Source organism: Phlebotomus argentipes, unplaced genomic scaffold (assembly GCF_947086385.1).
Source record: "Phlebotomus argentipes unplaced genomic scaffold, Phlebotomus argentipes genome assembly contig_6, whole genome shotgun sequence".
Classification (NCBI taxonomy): Eukaryota; Metazoa; Arthropoda; class Insecta; order Diptera; family Psychodidae; genus Phlebotomus; species Phlebotomus argentipes.
The window spans coordinates 3,023,583-3,041,585 of record NW_026776145.1 but is presented as its reverse complement, the minus strand read 5'-3'; the positions used below and the strand labels follow the sequence as shown (position 1 = coordinate 3,041,585).

Genomic DNA, 18,003 nt, shown 5'->3' with positions numbered 1-18,003 from the left:
TAATAGATTTATGATTAGATACTTTCTCTCCCCGGCGTTTTTGCATGAGCATTTATTTAAACCTGAGTATTATCAACGTGTATATAATTTTTATCAAATTTATCTTTTGCGGTTCACTTCAAAGGAACTTAGAGTGATTACGCATTAGTATTTTACAGTGTCGATTTCTCTTTGACTTGTAAAGCAATAAAAAGAACTTTTTTAAATGAGATGCGAAAATCTAACCATTCAAAGAAGAACATGATTTTCAATTTTACAGATAGAATGGTTTTCTCTGCATTCTATTTGGAGCAATTGATAACAAAAAAAACTTATTTAAACCATTATTGAAAACAACAGAAAAACATGATGTCCCGCTCTGAGAACTATTCAAGAATTTTAGAAACTCCCATTAAATAATTCATTTAATATTTCCATTTTAACGCTTTCTTTCGTATAGTATTTCACACATTAACTTCTTTCAATTTCCTAATGGACCGACATCAGTCACGGTTATTAGCCTTTTGGTTATTGTCGGTATGGTATTCGAAAAGTGTCGTTTACCAGAGATTTGAATTTATAGTGCTCACGAAGATACATGGCAGCACTCTTTATCATGACTAATGATTACCACAGAGTGATAATGCGATCTAGTATATGGGAAAATGTTAAGTCATATTGAATTGTTCCTCATTTATCTGTGAGAGAATTGAACTCACTCTTCGCGCTTCGATAAATCACGGTCACGTTTTGACTCTGGGTGACCATTAATCAAGGTTGCATTATATTTTGCGCGATTTTGTAGCAAATTGGCTGGTTAAAGAGCTGACTATTAGATAAGTTATTTAGCAAATTAATATACAATGCCGTGAGCATCGCGCAAATTCACCTAATCGCCAGCACAGTATCGGAATTTCGTGAACGTTTCACGTGAGTTTTCTTAACCATATGTACGGAGTCATGCAGTGGAAGTGGGTGTTTTCAGGAGAAATTGCACAAGCAACGCGCATTGCTTTGCAGATTCAGTATAACTTATAGAATCTCGGCAACACTCTGGTGAGATGATTAATTGCAAATTACACGGCGCTGACTAATTACTTCCATTTAAAATGGTTCAGCCCAGCGCTTGTTGAAGAAATAAATTATTTCTTTGCTCATACCATTATTATTCGCCCTGGTACAATGTTAAAAGGTCGGTGTTTTGTTTCTACTTTGTTTATCAGAAATCATGTGCAGGAATGAAATTCAAGAAGTAGCATTTTTATGGCTCAATCTCGTAGGGCAAAATGCCATAACAACCCAAAAGTCAGATAAACACGTAAGAAAATGTAGGATAATTTTCTCTTTAATTAAATAACACTGGAGCAATAAATGCGCGAAATTTGATTTGTAATGTACCTCTTTAGTGACTTTGGTGATAAATAACACTTTTATTGACGTCCCAATCTGATAATTAGCTTCTAGTGGGCCATTAGGCGTAGTGAATTTAAATATTCACCAGAAGCGCATTTCTGAAATTTTAATACATTCGTGATCGGGCTTGATAAAAACAAACAAATCACCTCTAATCTTTTTTTGGTTATTTTTCCAAACACCACAATAAATAGTAATTTGGTGTTAAATTGGAAATTCACCCAAAAACCTTTACTCGAGAAGCGCAGCCAAAATGATGAACGCCCAGCATAACCTCAGGAATATTTAACATAATTTATGTTTACCTCTTGAACAACACACCTTCGCTTTTGGGAACATATTCACCCGCCACAGAGGCGTTGTGAACAGATTTAAAACAATTTTAGGGCCTTCGCAGCATTCCATGCGCTCGACATTCTGAGGAGGATTAATAGGAACAAGAATGTCTGTATATATCTATTGACAAGGCCATGTTTTGGGGATTTTTCGATAAACCAATTAACAATTTGACTACATCATTCGATTGGGAGCTATACTCGAAAATCAATGAGAAGGAATGTTTAATTAAATATAATTGGGGTTTCACAGAGCTCAAAGGCTGAGGAATTTTGTGATCGAAATCACATCAAAGAGGAGATGGAGTGGAACCGAAGACATTTTCAATAAAAATCCTAACAAGGCGACACCAAATTTCACATAATTGACCCAAACTCCACTGTGACTTTGCTTCTATGTATAAATTAGCCTCCACCTGGATAAAAGTCTTCAACAATAGTTCTCAACTCTGTTTCTGATAGCGTATAACAATGAGATAAACTTAAAGAATACAGCTCTGACCCACATACAAAGTTTCCTTACTGCAGCACCAGCCAAATTGCCCCAAAATGGTTTTATGTATAAATCTATTGTGTAAAGTCGAGGGTAGATGAAATTGCAACTTTAAATTCCACCTTTTTACTTCACTGTAAAAATTATTGAGCATAAAATTCAATGTAGTTGATTGTCCACTTTCATGCTTGCGTTGAGGGAATATTTCCTATAGGGATTTTATGTGCGTAGTAAAAATTTTAATGTTGATAACACACTTATAGGGCAACTCATGTGCGGAGTCCTGTTAGAGCAAATTTGCCTAAGCCTAACTAAGTACACACCAGGCAAACTACTGATTTTGGTTTCCTTTAAGCACACTCTTTTAGACCCAAATCAAGCAATTTGCAAATAGAACCTCTGCAAAATGATAGCGGCTAATTTGATGACATGTGTTTACAGCTTAACATGTCTCTCCACAGAGTATGCCATTTTCTTCTCATCTGATTAAAAGTGACTATCAGGATGGAATGTCTTTGTCATCTCTCAGTCCTCATTCTCCACTCTCTGCTGCGGAGCTGGGTACAATGTTTAGCTGAAAAACATCCTGACTTCACCATATTGACAGTCTCCGCATGGATGGGGAGGAGCTGAGGGAAAAGTTGCCAAGATGGTGAAATTGTTCTTCCAGAAACACAAATATAATTATCAACATGTTTGAGCATGGAGGGAAAATTTTGGATTTGGATACCCAACTTGTTTGTTTTTGTAAAGTTTCAACTGCACCACACTCTCGCACAAAAATCTCCGCCCGCTCTCCGTGGGATATGGGGTAATTAATTAAAATATGCTCTCGATGACATGCTCATGGAGTCATTAATAATTCGGTTGATGTCTGTTTTCTGTCTTGTACTCTAATTGTCAGTTGATTTTTCACTGATTGAAGCGATGGCTCGAGAGGCGCGTTTGTAGTGCACTTGAGCGGCCGGGAGATGGACTGGGAGAGTGCCGCATGCATGGACTTATATGGAGTGAACTAACTGGTGGCCCAGAGGCAAGCTCTTCGGTGCATAAACATTATACGGCAACGTATGTATATTAATATATGGCATGTTAGTATATTATTATCGGTGAGGCCAATCTCTCGTCGCCAGCTCTCACACTGTAGCTGTGCATTTGGGTATGTGAACGCGATCAAACTACCCGATAGACGGCAATCAAAGATAATCGATGAATAAATAAGTGAGATAGGTGTGAATAACACAACATATGAGGCACATAATATTTTTGTAGGCGATCACCCTGCATAATAAATACTTTTTGCCGGCGGCTAGCCGCTTTTGCCCTGATAAACAGCTCGTCAAAAAATTATTCTTTTGCAATTTCGCATATTGATTTATGACGTATAATTCTTTAATGCAATCGACTTGGAGATCCAGCATGCAAGAAAATCAATTAATCAACACACTCTGGCTCCGCTGTACAGTAAAATATTTATAGTTCACCTTTCATTAAGCAAATATCATAAAATGGTACATGGAGCTAAACATCAAATGGTCAACAGTGAGTGGATTTCTCATCGTGTGTGCTAACAAGAACATAATAAAGTTTCTACGCGAATGAGATTAATTAAATGCAAAATGCAAAGCAACAATCGAAAGCGTAGCCTCATGAAAAGAATATGTTAACAAAAACCTCCTCTTTTTTACCCCTTCATCCGAAAGACATGCTTTTCCATCTTTGAATTTTAATGCCCAGATTTTCTTTCATTGATGTCGACTCTATATGCAAAATTTTCATCTCTCTCACACTCTTCGCGAGTCAGCAATATTTTATGCATTCACAACTGAATTAATGTGAAAATGAAGCAAATGGAAAAGCGTTTTTCTGATTGGTTATCCCCCCCACGAGAGGAGGAAAAATAATGATAAGAAAAGTGAAAAAAAAATTAGTTAGAATTTATTCTCCACCCCCTTTTTTACTATCTGTTAATTAAACAGCAAACTTTGTCATGCTAAAATTTATGTCCATTCGGATGTTCATTTGCGGTTGCACTTTTTCTCGTTGCTCTTTCTACTTATTCCACACTTTCCTTTTGAAATTACTTATTCATGAAAGATAATTCATCCTTGTTGGATGTTTCGTTGTGGGAAACTGACTACACTACACACCAAATGTTTCTGTACGCTCTCTTCAAGATAGATTATTTCGAGTGTAGGCGAATACTTCCAGACATGTGTACATATATATGAGTTTATTTATGGTAAAGTATATATAGCAAACTCACTCGGTCTGTCCAATTCATTTATAAGATCATCCGCTTCGGAGTATGCTGCATTGGCGGTATTTTGGTTCCATGAATTTATTGAAAGACACCAACACAATAACCAGATGCGGAATAAATTCCTGGACAGAAAGGTGTTCCGCCACAGTTTGAGACTCACACTGCCGTGATGGCGTGTGAGGGCCATTTTAGGAATCGAATTTTAATTTACAACCTCACACAAATCTGAATTAATGGCAACTTCCACTCTTTTCACTGTCATTAGAATATTAATTTTGATATAAGGGTATTTCACAAGTTGCTCGCGATGTGGAAAACTTTATATAGGAGATTTCTTCGAAAGATTTATGGCAAGAGAGTATTTTATGCAAGAGCAGAATCTACACTAAAAGCACTTTCCTTTGGTGTTAAAATCTCCACTGTATGATGGCCTTTTATTAGTTCGTCAACATTGGCTTTTGTACTATTTTGTCTTCACCATCGACTCAAAAAGCGCAGTTTCAGTACAATTCACTTGATTGAATATTTTTCCATAATTGTATCGCTCGCAGTGAGTTCTGGAGATTCTCTCAATTTATCATCTTCGCTGAGGAGAACCGATGAAAACATATTAAATAAAAGTCGTGAAAGAAAACACGGCGAATCCACATTTTCTGTATCAACGCGTTCAACACTTCATTTCACACTTGTCTCCCCTGCAATGTTGACTAATTTTCTGTCAGTCAGTAACGCATGAGACATGTCCCGAGCAGCACTCTCACATTTCTTTGACACTCTATAATTTTCATTTGCCAGGTCATCTTTCTGCGCCCATCAGATCCATCAATATTGACATTGATTTAGAGAGTTCCTGCAAAGAAAAAAAAACAGAGATAAAATTAAATTATTAGTCCGGTGATGGTGTGAAAAGTGGCACAGAAATCAGGTTTTTGAATCACAGATTGTGAACTCCATAGATAAGACAGTTAGATCACGAGCTTCTTCTTATACAATTGATATTTTTCCTATTGATATTTCCCAACAAATTTTTCATCAATTGTAGAGGAGTATATTTTTTGGAGTTCTATGCGAAGCGGAGTGGTGGAATTTCTTCCCGATAAATCACAAAGTTTCTCTGGAAAACTATACAATAGTTGAGATTTTTTGGTGTGTTTCTGAAGTGATTGTTGGGTACGAAAAATTGTGCAAAAGACTTTTTTATCCTCTCTTTCTCACACCACGACAAGACGAATATCACAATATGGAGGAGAATTAGTAAAGTTTATCTTGTAAGAGCATGGAGTTATATTGGGACTCAAATTAATTAACTATTGAAGAAAAATTGCAGAAATAAAGTTTCACTGTAAGATAATTCTCGTCCATATATTTTCCCCTCAAATTGAAGTGGGAAAGCAGTGCTCCTTTTGTGCTCTCCTTAACGAAGTGCTACTCTCCATGCCTTTAAGCACACAATTATGGTGTGGGTTTTGTGTATAAAAAGGGCGCTAAGAAAAAGAATAATATACACCAAATAAATTTTCCAAATGTACTTTTAAGAAAGCCATCCCTGAATACAATTTCCACCATTCAATTTGGAAAACTTCACAATTGCTCTGCCTGCTAAATCCGAACCACCCAATTTCTCATCAGCGGAAACAATGAAAAGCACTCAACTTGAATCTGAAGCCATCTCCATTGTTCGTGGCATTGGCAGAACGTACAACCAAGTGAGAATACATAAATGTGCTTTCATATGGATGTGTACGTGATTCATTTTAGATGACCCATTAATTTGTCATAAAGGGGGACACCACTTGACGAGGATGTTTAAAATAAGCAAATTTATTTGCAATGTCTCACAATAATTGAATATGGCACTTCATTCAAGATTGTTTATTTTTCCAAAATGCTATTGACATTCCAAGACCCAGGGACACTTTCTGTAATTGCTTTCACCATTCCGTTTCTAATAGGAATTTTATTGAGCCATCAGGGAAGGAAATTTCGGAGATCCACTTATTTAAATAAACACAATGCCAAATCGCATTTCATGTTGGAGCTCAACTACATTTCCCAGAGTTATGTTAGTTTTATCGGGTCTATCCATTAAATGGAGTAAAATTAATGTTTATTTAAAAATTTTTGAATGATAAAATTAATGTTTCATCAAAAAAAAATTGAAAATTATTGCAATTCACTGTTATCAAATTGTCATTTACTTTGATTGCCTGTATATGAAATCAAAAAATATTAACACACAGTATTTATTACTAATTAATGCATGACTTTTACAATAAAACATATATAAAATACATCGAGCGGGAACTTTTTCATTGCATTACCATTAACATGACATATGAATTATTTTCTGTCGTAGAGCTTCTGGGTCTATTTTGATGATATTTAAATATTGCAATTATGAATAAATAATAAAGAAAAAGGCAGTCATTTCACTGAATTACATGGCATATTTGTGTGATTTAATTAATAATATGGGTTGCAAAAATAACTCTTTGTTTCCTCATGCTGTTTCCCAGCTTTTGTATGGCATCAAGATTAATTTTTCCACCACTGTGATTGATTAAAGATTCAATTATGATTGGCATGAGCGGAAAAAAAGTAAACAGCATTACGGGACTTCAATCAAAATGAATAAAATTACACTCATAGGCATAAAATTTTGTAGCGCAAGAAGATAATTCAATCAGGAGACTTGTGCAGAGTAATGTGAACATAATGCAGACGTAGAGAAAATGTTCTGTGACTAGAAATACCGTCTTCATCGAGACACTCCACCTTTTTCTTCCTGTTCGTGTACTCTCCCGTCAGTCTGGTGTGAGTTGGCGTCATTCAATAAATGAATAATAGCGGAAAATTGATTGAATTACGTAGAACGAGAGAAGGTGATTCGGGATGCAATATCGATTGGAGTACACAAAAGATGATTTCTTTCGATGATGGCTCAACTTATGTCATGGTTATTGAGCAACTTGAACTTGATTGTATGCTGAGGATGCTAAGAGCCCATCCAAGGGATTGAGTATCTATACTTAAGCTTGCTTCGGGGCAATTGATGCACAAATAGAACGGCCAAATTTTCGTACCATAATTGAATTTGATGAGCCAAAGTGCCCGAAAAATAATCTATATTCAATCTCAATCCGATTGTGGTATATTTCGATGCAAATATTAATGTTTCCAGTGATTGAACATAGGAGCGTACTTATTGAGGTATCAAATCCATTATTCGTGGCATTTCATCCCTAATCGAGGGTGGATATTTTTGATGGAGTTGTGGCCAGTAATAAGCACATAAGAGGTCATTTTGATGCCACACTGCAATTATTGGACTATTACGGGTTATTTGAATGTTAATTTGTGGGAACAAATGTGAGGAACGCCCAAGTAAGCGACATCTCAATTAGACCATATTTGTTCGTATCACTTCAATCAGTCCAGAAAGATCATTACAGTCGTAATAGGCGGCACATAAACAAATTAAATCTGCATTTGTCGAACAGACTCATTCAGCGTTCCAGCATTTAACGAAATGCCTGATGGACAGCATAATTAATTTCTGCAGCATCGTCTCATTTCATAAATAATTTGGCATGAATACAACTGCAAGACATTATTTTTGCTGCACAGTGAAAGATATGTTGAAATGTGATTTACAAAGTTGTTCACAATTTTGAAATAAATTAATGTTTCACTCGGCAGCGCCTGTCTGGAGATCACACAGTCGTCAGTGGTTTGCTCTGGGTGGCTTTCATGTTGTGCAGCGAGAAAAGGGGAGAAGCTTTCACGAAAATGTTGGTACAACTCGAATATGTTTGATGTGGGTCCCCGGAGAGATAATAAATTAACGGAGCTAATCATAAATCACTGCTATTCTAATAAAGTGAATTATATAAATAATCTCATTTGTATTAATACCCGCTCAAACACATCCCACCTACGCAACCCGGAGTGTAGTGATAGAGATGTTTCGCGTTCAACAGAGGCCTTCTGGAATGGGGGGGGGGGAATTCGAGGGAAAAAGAAATGTTTTGTCTACTCGTGTTATTGTTTTATGCGTGAGGCTAAAATATTGCTCTTACCAGCAGTCTCGAATAATTTCTGTCATTCCTCATGATTACAATCGCCCTGCGATCTATTGTATTGCATTAGTGTAAGAGCATGTTAATTACAAATGGCTATTTCTGGAGGTTACACGACCGTGACAGACTCTGATTTTTCGATTGTGCTTGCCACTAAAAAGAATAAATTGTTTAGTCTTTTTTGCCCCTCATCCTATAAATTTCTTCATTCCACAATAGAGCCTCTGTGGCTGCGACGGGAAAAAAGTCTGCCAAATAACCTGTTTCCACGTAGGCACAATGAAAGTGATGAAATCATCATCTTAATAGTCGGAGGCGCAGGAAAAAGCGTATTCAACAACTCCCTGGCTCATTTCTTGATTGCATTGGAATTCTCAAAACTTCCAGGAGAAAAATGGTAAATTATTTATTGTGTCTGTGGAAGTGTGTCGCAAAGGGGGGAGAAAGAAAGACATTTGATTGAAACATTTAAGGCTCGGCTGTGAAGAGCAGAAGAAACACATCGAGGGGACAGCTTCAGGCAAGTGTAAGAAGTTCCGGGTTCAATTATTCATGAAGAATATTTCTTAGAAGGTCAAGAGAAGAAACCGGAAATTCCCCAAAGATTCTCACTTAAGTGAAATGAAGTAAAATATGAGCAAAAAGTTTTTTGTAAATGCGTATCAAGGATAAGATTAGCAACACTTTTGTAGTCACGATTTATCCGGCAAATTTGGCATTCAATAAAGCAGCTTTTGTAAACTTTTATGGCAGTCTAAATCTATCAATTCCTTTCTTGTATTTCAAATACAAAACAAAGAAACATATTTGGATTTAAAAAGCGCTGCTATGCACAAAATCATATCTATTTTTCAACTGATAATTTTGTTAGGTGTAAAGCGATCCAGCAATTTAATAATTTATGAAGACAAGATTTTTTGTATGTTCTATTGTACAGTTTTTTGAATGCGTGGTTGTTGACCCCTCGGAGAATCCATGTTAAAATTTAAATACTGAAGCCATTCCATAAAAGCGTTTCGCAGGTTCAATATTGCCTCTTTTCTCATTTTCTTTTCCACGAAATCGCCGAAAATCAATCAGTAGAATTCTTTAAAAGAGTTTAATGAATACTTCCAGCGAAAATTTTACGTAATTTTACCTTGGTTGAAATTATAAAATATTTTTGTCGTCTACCTTCCGTGCCTAATATTTCACAAAGTATATGGAACACTTCGTTTTTTTTTTCATTTTGAAGAAGATAACATTTACGATTCTTCAAAACGAAGACATGTCTACTTCCCAGTCAGTTATAATCCCAAAATCATTTACATCCCAAATAAAGTGAACAACATCAGTGAAAATTGCAGCAATAGAGGACATTTAATAAACATAATAGGATAAATTTTGTCCAATTCACAGTTTTAATTAAAGTTCAATGGTATTCAACCCACGACTATTGCTCTTTGCCGAGCGAAAGTGTAAATGATATTTGACTAAATTGGAATATTGAAAACTGTCTAACTTAATTATTTAATTAGCTGCCTCGAAACCGACAAACGGATGCTTTTATTTTTACACCGAGAAAACTCTTAGCACTGTATCACATTTCAGGCTGCAATTGGTGTAAAAAAAAATAACGCATAGCACAGTTCACACCACACTAAGGTTCATAGAGTAAATCGAGATGAATATTCCAAAAATAAATTTGGTTGTATTTTCCACCTGTCACGACGACAAATTTTAATTTTCCTGGCGAAATAAATGAAACGGAGGAAATATGTTCGGAAAGTATAGGCAATCTCAAATATGAACGCTCACGAATAAATACATGGAAGAGAATATTTAATTAAATATTAATTAGATATACTTTTGTGCGTGGAATCTGGCCACGCAAACATATGTTACTAATTAATTTTACGTGTCACGTTCATTTAATGGAATGTGACCATTCGAATCGTTGTGATGTGATCCCAATAATTTGTTCCATGACCATTCACATATTAACTACATTGTTACTAAATTAAAATATATCACCACGATTAACACGTGATTGAGGTAGAATTACTGAGATGCGTTTATCTGGCGATTAACGCAAAAAGTAGTTATATTCCACATGAAACTCCAGCATTTCCAATTAAAATTTTAATAATGAACTGTGAACACCTATGAAATTTTCTGGTATATGAAACCAAATTTAGAGATAAACACATACATTATATTCGCAAATGCTCGCGCTCGTGTGCCTAATTTTCCATCAAGCGCGCATTAGAGATAATCAAAATGTATGTGCATCATGTATGTATTTAATCAGGATAAACAGTACTCTAACTATACGTATAGTTTGGAAATCAATCCTAGATTTGTGCAAAGAGTGTTGGCAGTTTTTAACTTCTTAATATTAAAAAAGCTACTCCGAATCCAAATCCCCCTTCCAATTATACCTTTTAACAAATGTATCCTTATCAATGTCATTCAAATTGAGGATATATATACATAGGTATGAAGGGTGTTAGTGAATGACTTTAAAAGACTTTAAGTGACCCGAGAGAGGAGTATCTCCATCACTTTATATGAGGCCCAAGAAGTTCTTTGTAGACTTCTCACAATTGAGAACCAATGGGATAATCACGAGGGTTGGGTGCTTGGCAAGAGAAATCATCCAAATTTCCGTTTTTAACATTCTCAGGAAGGGCGTGGGTGAAGAAAGTGAAGTAAAGTGTGAGACTGCAAGCCTACCGTATTTACCCCAAAATGAAATGCCTGATAAGAATATCACACATTGTGAATATGGTAATAGTTTTAGGCAAGTATAAATGTCGAGAATATACCTAAAAGTTCCAACACAGTAATTTATTGCACTCTCATGGGAATTTATAGCAATGGGTATTTTACTGTGGTTCTCGGATACATGGAGAAACCCCTGTATATTTCCTGACTTCCTCATATTAGCGAGACATGACTTTTCCTGATCCGATTTATAGCGTCCAAACCGTTAAATCCGCATTGTTTTATATTCATGTAAAATCATTACAATTAGCAAAGAGACCCCCACCAACTTATTTTTATTTCACATTCTGTTTATTTATAGAGGCGGACTGGGTGGCATGGAATATCGCTCGCCTGGCCTCACTGTATTTAGTTTGGAAGGTGAACACCCCATAACATCATGTGCCGTCGTGTGGCACAGTAAATATCCCTCTCCAGCCACGGTATTGGCCAAGTAATCTGCATATAAATATTGTTCCTGTATTTACGTGAAAACATTGCGTGCTTAGCTTCTGTTAATTGTAAAGCAATTATGGAAATACACACATATAGATGAAAAGTCTCTGGCGATGCCATCGTGCGGGCCTTTCCTCCGTACTAATGGGTGCACGTGGGTAGGACGCTGAGAGGCAGTCGGAAGGCGATGAGAACATGTGAGTGCAATTTGGATATTTATTTTCAGTGACGGGAATTCCTCAGCTCTAATCCTCCCACATTCTCAAAATCATGACCCCCGGCGTGGTAGCATATGGGTGGGATAAGTGTAAGGAGTAGGTCTTGTGCGCTGTGCCAGGAGGGTTAGGAGGAATGTCACGGAGGGATTGTTGGCATATTTTCCGCACGGGGTAGACAATGCCCGGGCCAAGAGATGGGCGAAGGTGGAGGGACGGTTCAAAAAGGTTGATTCTCTTCCTATTCTCATGTGCATTGGCGTCCAAAATGGATGAAGGACGATTTGTGGAGGAGTTCTTCCCCGCACAAGACACGGACCAACAAAAAGATGACTCGGGAGGTGGAGTGAACAATAAATTTCCGAAACAATTACTTCATTTTCCCCAACTGTGATATATACAGTGGGAGTCCGGAGGCGAGGGCTCCATTGGTCTACTCGACAAAAGTAGGACTTCATTATTGAAATTCCAAGAGGGTAGGACCGACATTAACAATTTGCTTAATTGCTACTTTTCTCCCACCACTAATGCCAAAAGTCATCTCATACTTTAAGCAACAGCACAGCAAAAATCATGTAGTACCAAATTGAAAACCACAATTTCGTATATTTGGCAATTTCCATGGCCTCTCGGGCCCATCCCGACTAAATATTACATAAGATGGCCCCTGAAATTCTCAAACAATTAGTTAAAATTGAATTTTATACTATGGCTACTCGCTACTCTATTATTTTCAGCTCAAATGTTGGCTCCTTCTGCCAAAACACAATTAGCCCCTAACACAGTGCACTTCTCTCCAGTGACTACCCTAAACATATCTAACTCGGGGGCTACCGAACTTGGAGTGAAGTGTGGTGATGTGGAAGCATCAAAATTTTCATGTCCTTTGTGTATAAATAAATTGGTGAGTCCCGTGCTAGTAACAACGGCGTAACATCACCAACCTGCCCATAACAAAGGGACCCTCTAAATACGGCACATTCTCACACACACCCTCCTATATGGTCCGCCGCCACCAAGGCTGGGCCCCCAACGCCGTACATGGTTGAGGAGGGTGGTGTTTACCCAATTTCAAATTCAAATTGTTTAATTTTGTTTTGAATACCGAATCAAATTGTGTGGAAATTTTGATTTTCGAGCACAATTTATTCGCTTCACCTTTATTGTGTTACGGCACTCAACTGCTCGAGGGTGCCTTTTCTAATATTGTTTGTACACACACATAGGCCGTGACATAGGCTGCACACACAACAAGGAGGGAAAAAAGGCGAAACGGAGAGGCGAGAAAAAAGCGCCTATAGACTTCTTCGTTAATTTATTGTGATATAGGGCTTCCACCCCTGCCATAACACACCGAAATACTTCATTCGCCACACCAGAGTCGGAAAAGTGGCAATTGTAATTATATCTATGAACTAGGATAATGTATTCATGTCATTGTTACGTGATCAGAAAATGAACCTCATGCTTACAGGACGATAATCACTTTTATATCAAATGCTGGCCACGTTTATGGATGCGGTGAGCTTTGCAATCTTGGTTTAGTAAATGGCACCGGGGCTTCCTCTTGCCCAATTCTGAAGAGATTTATGAGATCAACCAGAGACATAATCTTCTTGTTTCGCAAGGTCCGACACGCTACGCCACCGCAATCGATGGATGGTTAATTGATAATTTTCCTAAATTTGTTCTCCGCCTCAACTGAGTCAATCATCGAATGTGCGAAGGTATTTATCCAGACTCTGAGGCACTCGCATCATTTAATCCCGGCATTCCAGAGCCATTGATAAATAGTTTTCAAGCCAAAGAATTTACTATCATCATTCTTCACAGAAGCCATTTACAGTCAATTAAGCAATGCTTGTATTGCAATTCATACTAAATCACGCCACTAGTCAACGCTATTTGCAATTTTCAGTCCTAGTCTAATGACCCAAAGTATAATTTCTCTTCAACGACGACTTGTATTTGGGGATCATTTCAAATGCCAAAGTATAGTGAAAAGTCACAAATTGTGAATTTACCCTTCTTTTTTGGAAATGTGAGTTAATGATTTAATAGCATATCCAATTCTGCCAGTCCAGAAATGTAAAAAGTACCTAATGGACCATAATTCGAATCGAATCTCACTTAAAAACGATGGAACTGTCATTATTATTGAGTGTGAATTTCTCGTGATAGCTGCCAATCATGTCACTTATTAAAAATCTTTGAAAGTTAGTGCAATCCTAGATAATTACGTGATCCAAAAAGGTAAAGCACTTGCAAAAATAGACTTTATATAATTCAAAAAGCAAAACCATTCGCGGAGAATTCCATTTTAAATATTAATTAATCGCAAAAAATCTATTTACCTGTAGTTTTGATCATTTGTATAATTTTGTGTTTTTTTCGCAATATAATATAAAATAACAAATTGCGGTAGCTATGAGCCAACTCTGGAAGACTTAAGTTTTTCATTGGAAAACAAGTTTGCCACCCGCAATGAAAGAAATTGAAGAAATATAATGAAAAGCATGAATTCCATTATGTTGAGAATATGAGAATAGCTTATTTTCTGCTTATTCTCTGCGACCAAACTATCTTCAATTTATTGCAAGCGTACTTTTTGATAATCAAATTTCATTGCGCGAGTTCTGCACTATGCAGATTTTGCATAATTGAGCGAAAAACTTTGGCAATTTACTCAATTGAGCACACATGATCTTGCAATGCTCTGCGGAGTTGTGGCTTAGCAAATGTGTTCCGCCATAATGTTAACGAAGACGCGGATCTTGGGTTTAATGCTTCCGCGGAATGTGGAAACACAGTGAAATGGGAGACTTCATCAAAATAATGAAACAAGCCGATAACCACCTCTCAAAGTTCAGTAGTCACACCCAGAAAGGCTGTTTCACGAAGAAGCCAATACATGTGGAAAAGAAAAAGAGCCCTCCGTCTTGCTAGCATCCGATGGCATAGAATAGAAAAGCGGGTGAAAGAAAAGAAAGAGAGGAGAGGAAAAAGAGTAGGAATATAATGTACACAACAGTCATGTTTCATTCTAGAATACCACGCAAATTAAATAAATTTCTGGAAACATAAATCTTATTGATTTCGAACACGAACCCAAAATAGAGAGGAAAAAATATGTGAATCGCGCGCGTACCCAACTTTGATCAATAATACGCTATTCTCTGCCAACTAGGAGGTCAGAAAAGTTAGCAAGGATGCCTTCATTTTCGTGAATTATGTACTCCTTGAGAAGAATAATTCCGGTGTTGGAACAATCAATCACTGTAAAAGCTTTTTTTCGCCGACTCCCGGCAATTCCACACACCGAATTTTTATTCCTCCCATGAATAAAATAAAAATGTTAACGCAATCTGTCAGCTTTTGATTCGCCCACTGTTTTATTCTTCATACTTCTTCTTCACCCTTCATAATTATCATCAATTACTGCGCGGCTCTGTTTGAGAAGTCTGGAAGTACATATTGTGACTTTTGTATCATGCGCTGTCAATAAATATTTTAGTGACCAAATTCCACCAGACCGACACACGCTTTCAATAAAGTCCCATGAATGTCGATGAACATTGTTTTTATGCGCTTTCAATCATCATCTGAGATTTTCATCAATTGCCCAAGAGATATTACTAAAAAATTACGATAATTTATAATTTGACGACTAATGTGAGACGGAATAGAAGACAAATTGGTGCTATTCTGTAGGCGTGAAATCGGAATTCTCGGTTAATACTACATATTTCAGCGTTACAGTAACGAACAAAATGTTCATTTCATGCCATTTCAGAATGTCTTTAATTAATTTGACGCTTGAAGCAATTAAAAATGTGGAAATGTGGAATGTAGAAAACTCTCAATTCTTATTGAAAATCTCTAGTCAGTTATAATGAGTGTGGAAACTGCAGAATCACACTGGGTAACTTAATTCCTCCAGTTCCAAAGTGATAACACTGATGGACGCTACTCTTAACGACTTTGTATTCCCCAGATTCTTTCTCGGTTAAGACACTCCCTCTTGTTACTTTCCTCAAACTTTTCGCCACTAATTCTGAGACTCCGAACTAAGATTGCACTAATATATCTAGCCACAATTAAATTAATTTGGGCGCTTTGCTTACTCTGTATCCTCGCCTATCGTGGAGAAGCACCACATCGCAATTTAATTGAAATACCATCTGATTAACTTGGCTCAATAGTGTAGGTGAGTGAGGAATCTCACAGTGGCGACGCAGATTTCATTTTCCCTCCAAAACTGGAGAGTTGCCGCGTTTGAAATTCAGAGAAGGTGAGATTATACAAGAGCGCTGATGAGGCAAATGATGGTCACCTTTGTTCCTCAGACACTTTTTTGCCCACAAAAAGAGTCCAAAGAGTCGTCTTTTTAATGGCGAATTGATGGTACACACAAGATATCAGTTTCTAAAAAAGTTATCAGTCCATTTCACAGCAATTAAAAGAGCAGCTCCACCACTTCCACTCGCTCTCTATTTCCCTTCTTATACATAAAAGAGCTGGAAATATCAAATTACGAGAACCACCCGTGAACGTCATTTGCGAGGGAGCGGAAAAGATGGGTATATATTTGTCAGAATTGAGGAAAATTTCCCCGGTGACTTCGGTAAAAGTGTTGCAAAATGAAATCTTTATAAAACATACATTGTGGTTGGGTATATTTCTTTAAAAAAAAAATGAACATACTTTTTTACGAGGCCGTTCGCTGTGAAAATCCACTCAATGCGGAGAAAATGTGCCACAATTTCTGTGCGGATGTATGATGAATGCACATTAATCCTCTAAAATCCGGATACGAACAAGTGCAGTCCGGACGTAAAAATCATAAATTAAAATTGCACCGCACAAAAAAGAAAACAATATATATCTACCACATTCCTCAGCCACTGAGGTTAAATGTGTACACACAATTATTCCACTCCACCTGATAAAATCTCGTGGATAATATTATCCTCGGCACCACTTCTCACATGCAATTCAGTCCCACATTGGGGGTTAGGTTAGGGAAATTAAAAGTAAACTAATTTCTTTCGCGCTGGGCTTCGCCTTTACACGGAAGATATTCACGGGCTCTCGACACGGACACACGCAAGACGGCCTGAGATGAGCGTCTTCCAGAGATTTCGTCTCAACGTGCCGAAGATCGCGAACACACTGAACGCCGAGAAGCACTTCCAATGAGAGGCAACTCCGACAAATATTCAAATAGTTGTGCTACATGTGAAACTCGGAATACGCGCACAACCAGATAATGTCAAACTTCTCCTCCGAATATATACAAATCGGACTTGGTGAGTTGGAGAGTTAACAGTGTATGGCGGAAGATAAATTTTACCTCTGTGTACAATCAAGGAGGAGAACCAACAGGCGGGGGTTCTGCCTCCCGAATATCTCACTAATCCTCGAACACTTGAGGGGTAGTGAATTCATATTCACCAACGATTCGGGGGTGGGTTCAGTATATAACCGCTGCGCAGGTCCGTCACAGCATTCACCATCGTTTCCCCGCCGAGAGTTGGGTGGAAGGTGAATTTGGCGACGACAGAAGCCCTTGTGCTAGGCCACACACACTTGATACAATTATGAGTTGCAGGTTTGTGAATGAGTGAAATCTCCACCGACATGAGTATCGTCAAGAATTCACTGACCATGTGCGATGCTGTGAGAGATGTCAGGAGGACTTAAGACGAAATGACTCGCTCAAGTGTTCCAACCACAAGCAAGAGTAATGCAGACCCACACGAGAGCCACGTTTAAAATAGTGAAGAGGTGAAGTTTTTCGTCAAATGCTCGCAAATCAAAGCAAAATCACTTCACGATTTGTACCTACAAATGGTAAAAAATTTCAATTTCCAACCAAAATACAAATCTCTACGCAATCCGTAAAGTTAATGACTTTACGCTATAGCTCTATCTGACTTTGCACAAAATCGAGTTTCGAGGCAGAAACACAGAAAAACTTACCTAATTTCTTTTTCACTCTCAGACTCCACAACTCCCATGAATA

At 37.4% G+C, this 18,003-nt stretch overlaps 1 protein-coding gene across 2 annotated transcripts in view; it reads right to left on the bottom strand.

Annotated features, from left to right (window-relative positions):
* LOC132259628 (hemicentin-1) overlaps window positions 1-17,130 on the bottom strand; it is a 33,834-nt gene extending 16,704 nt beyond the window's left edge. For both annotated transcript variants that reach the window (XM_059757341.1, XM_059757350.1), the window contains exons 1-2: window positions 16,683-17,130; window positions 4,487-5,333 (exon numbers count right to left, since the gene is read on the bottom strand). In XM_059757341.1, coding sequence (XP_059613324.1) covers window positions 4,487-4,670 — 184 coding nt within the window. In that variant the 5' untranslated portion in view covers window positions 4,671-5,333; window positions 16,683-17,130. The remainder of the gene's footprint in view (window positions 1-4,486; window positions 5,334-16,682) is intronic.
* Between the last annotated feature and the right edge of the window lie 873 nt (window positions 17,131-18,003).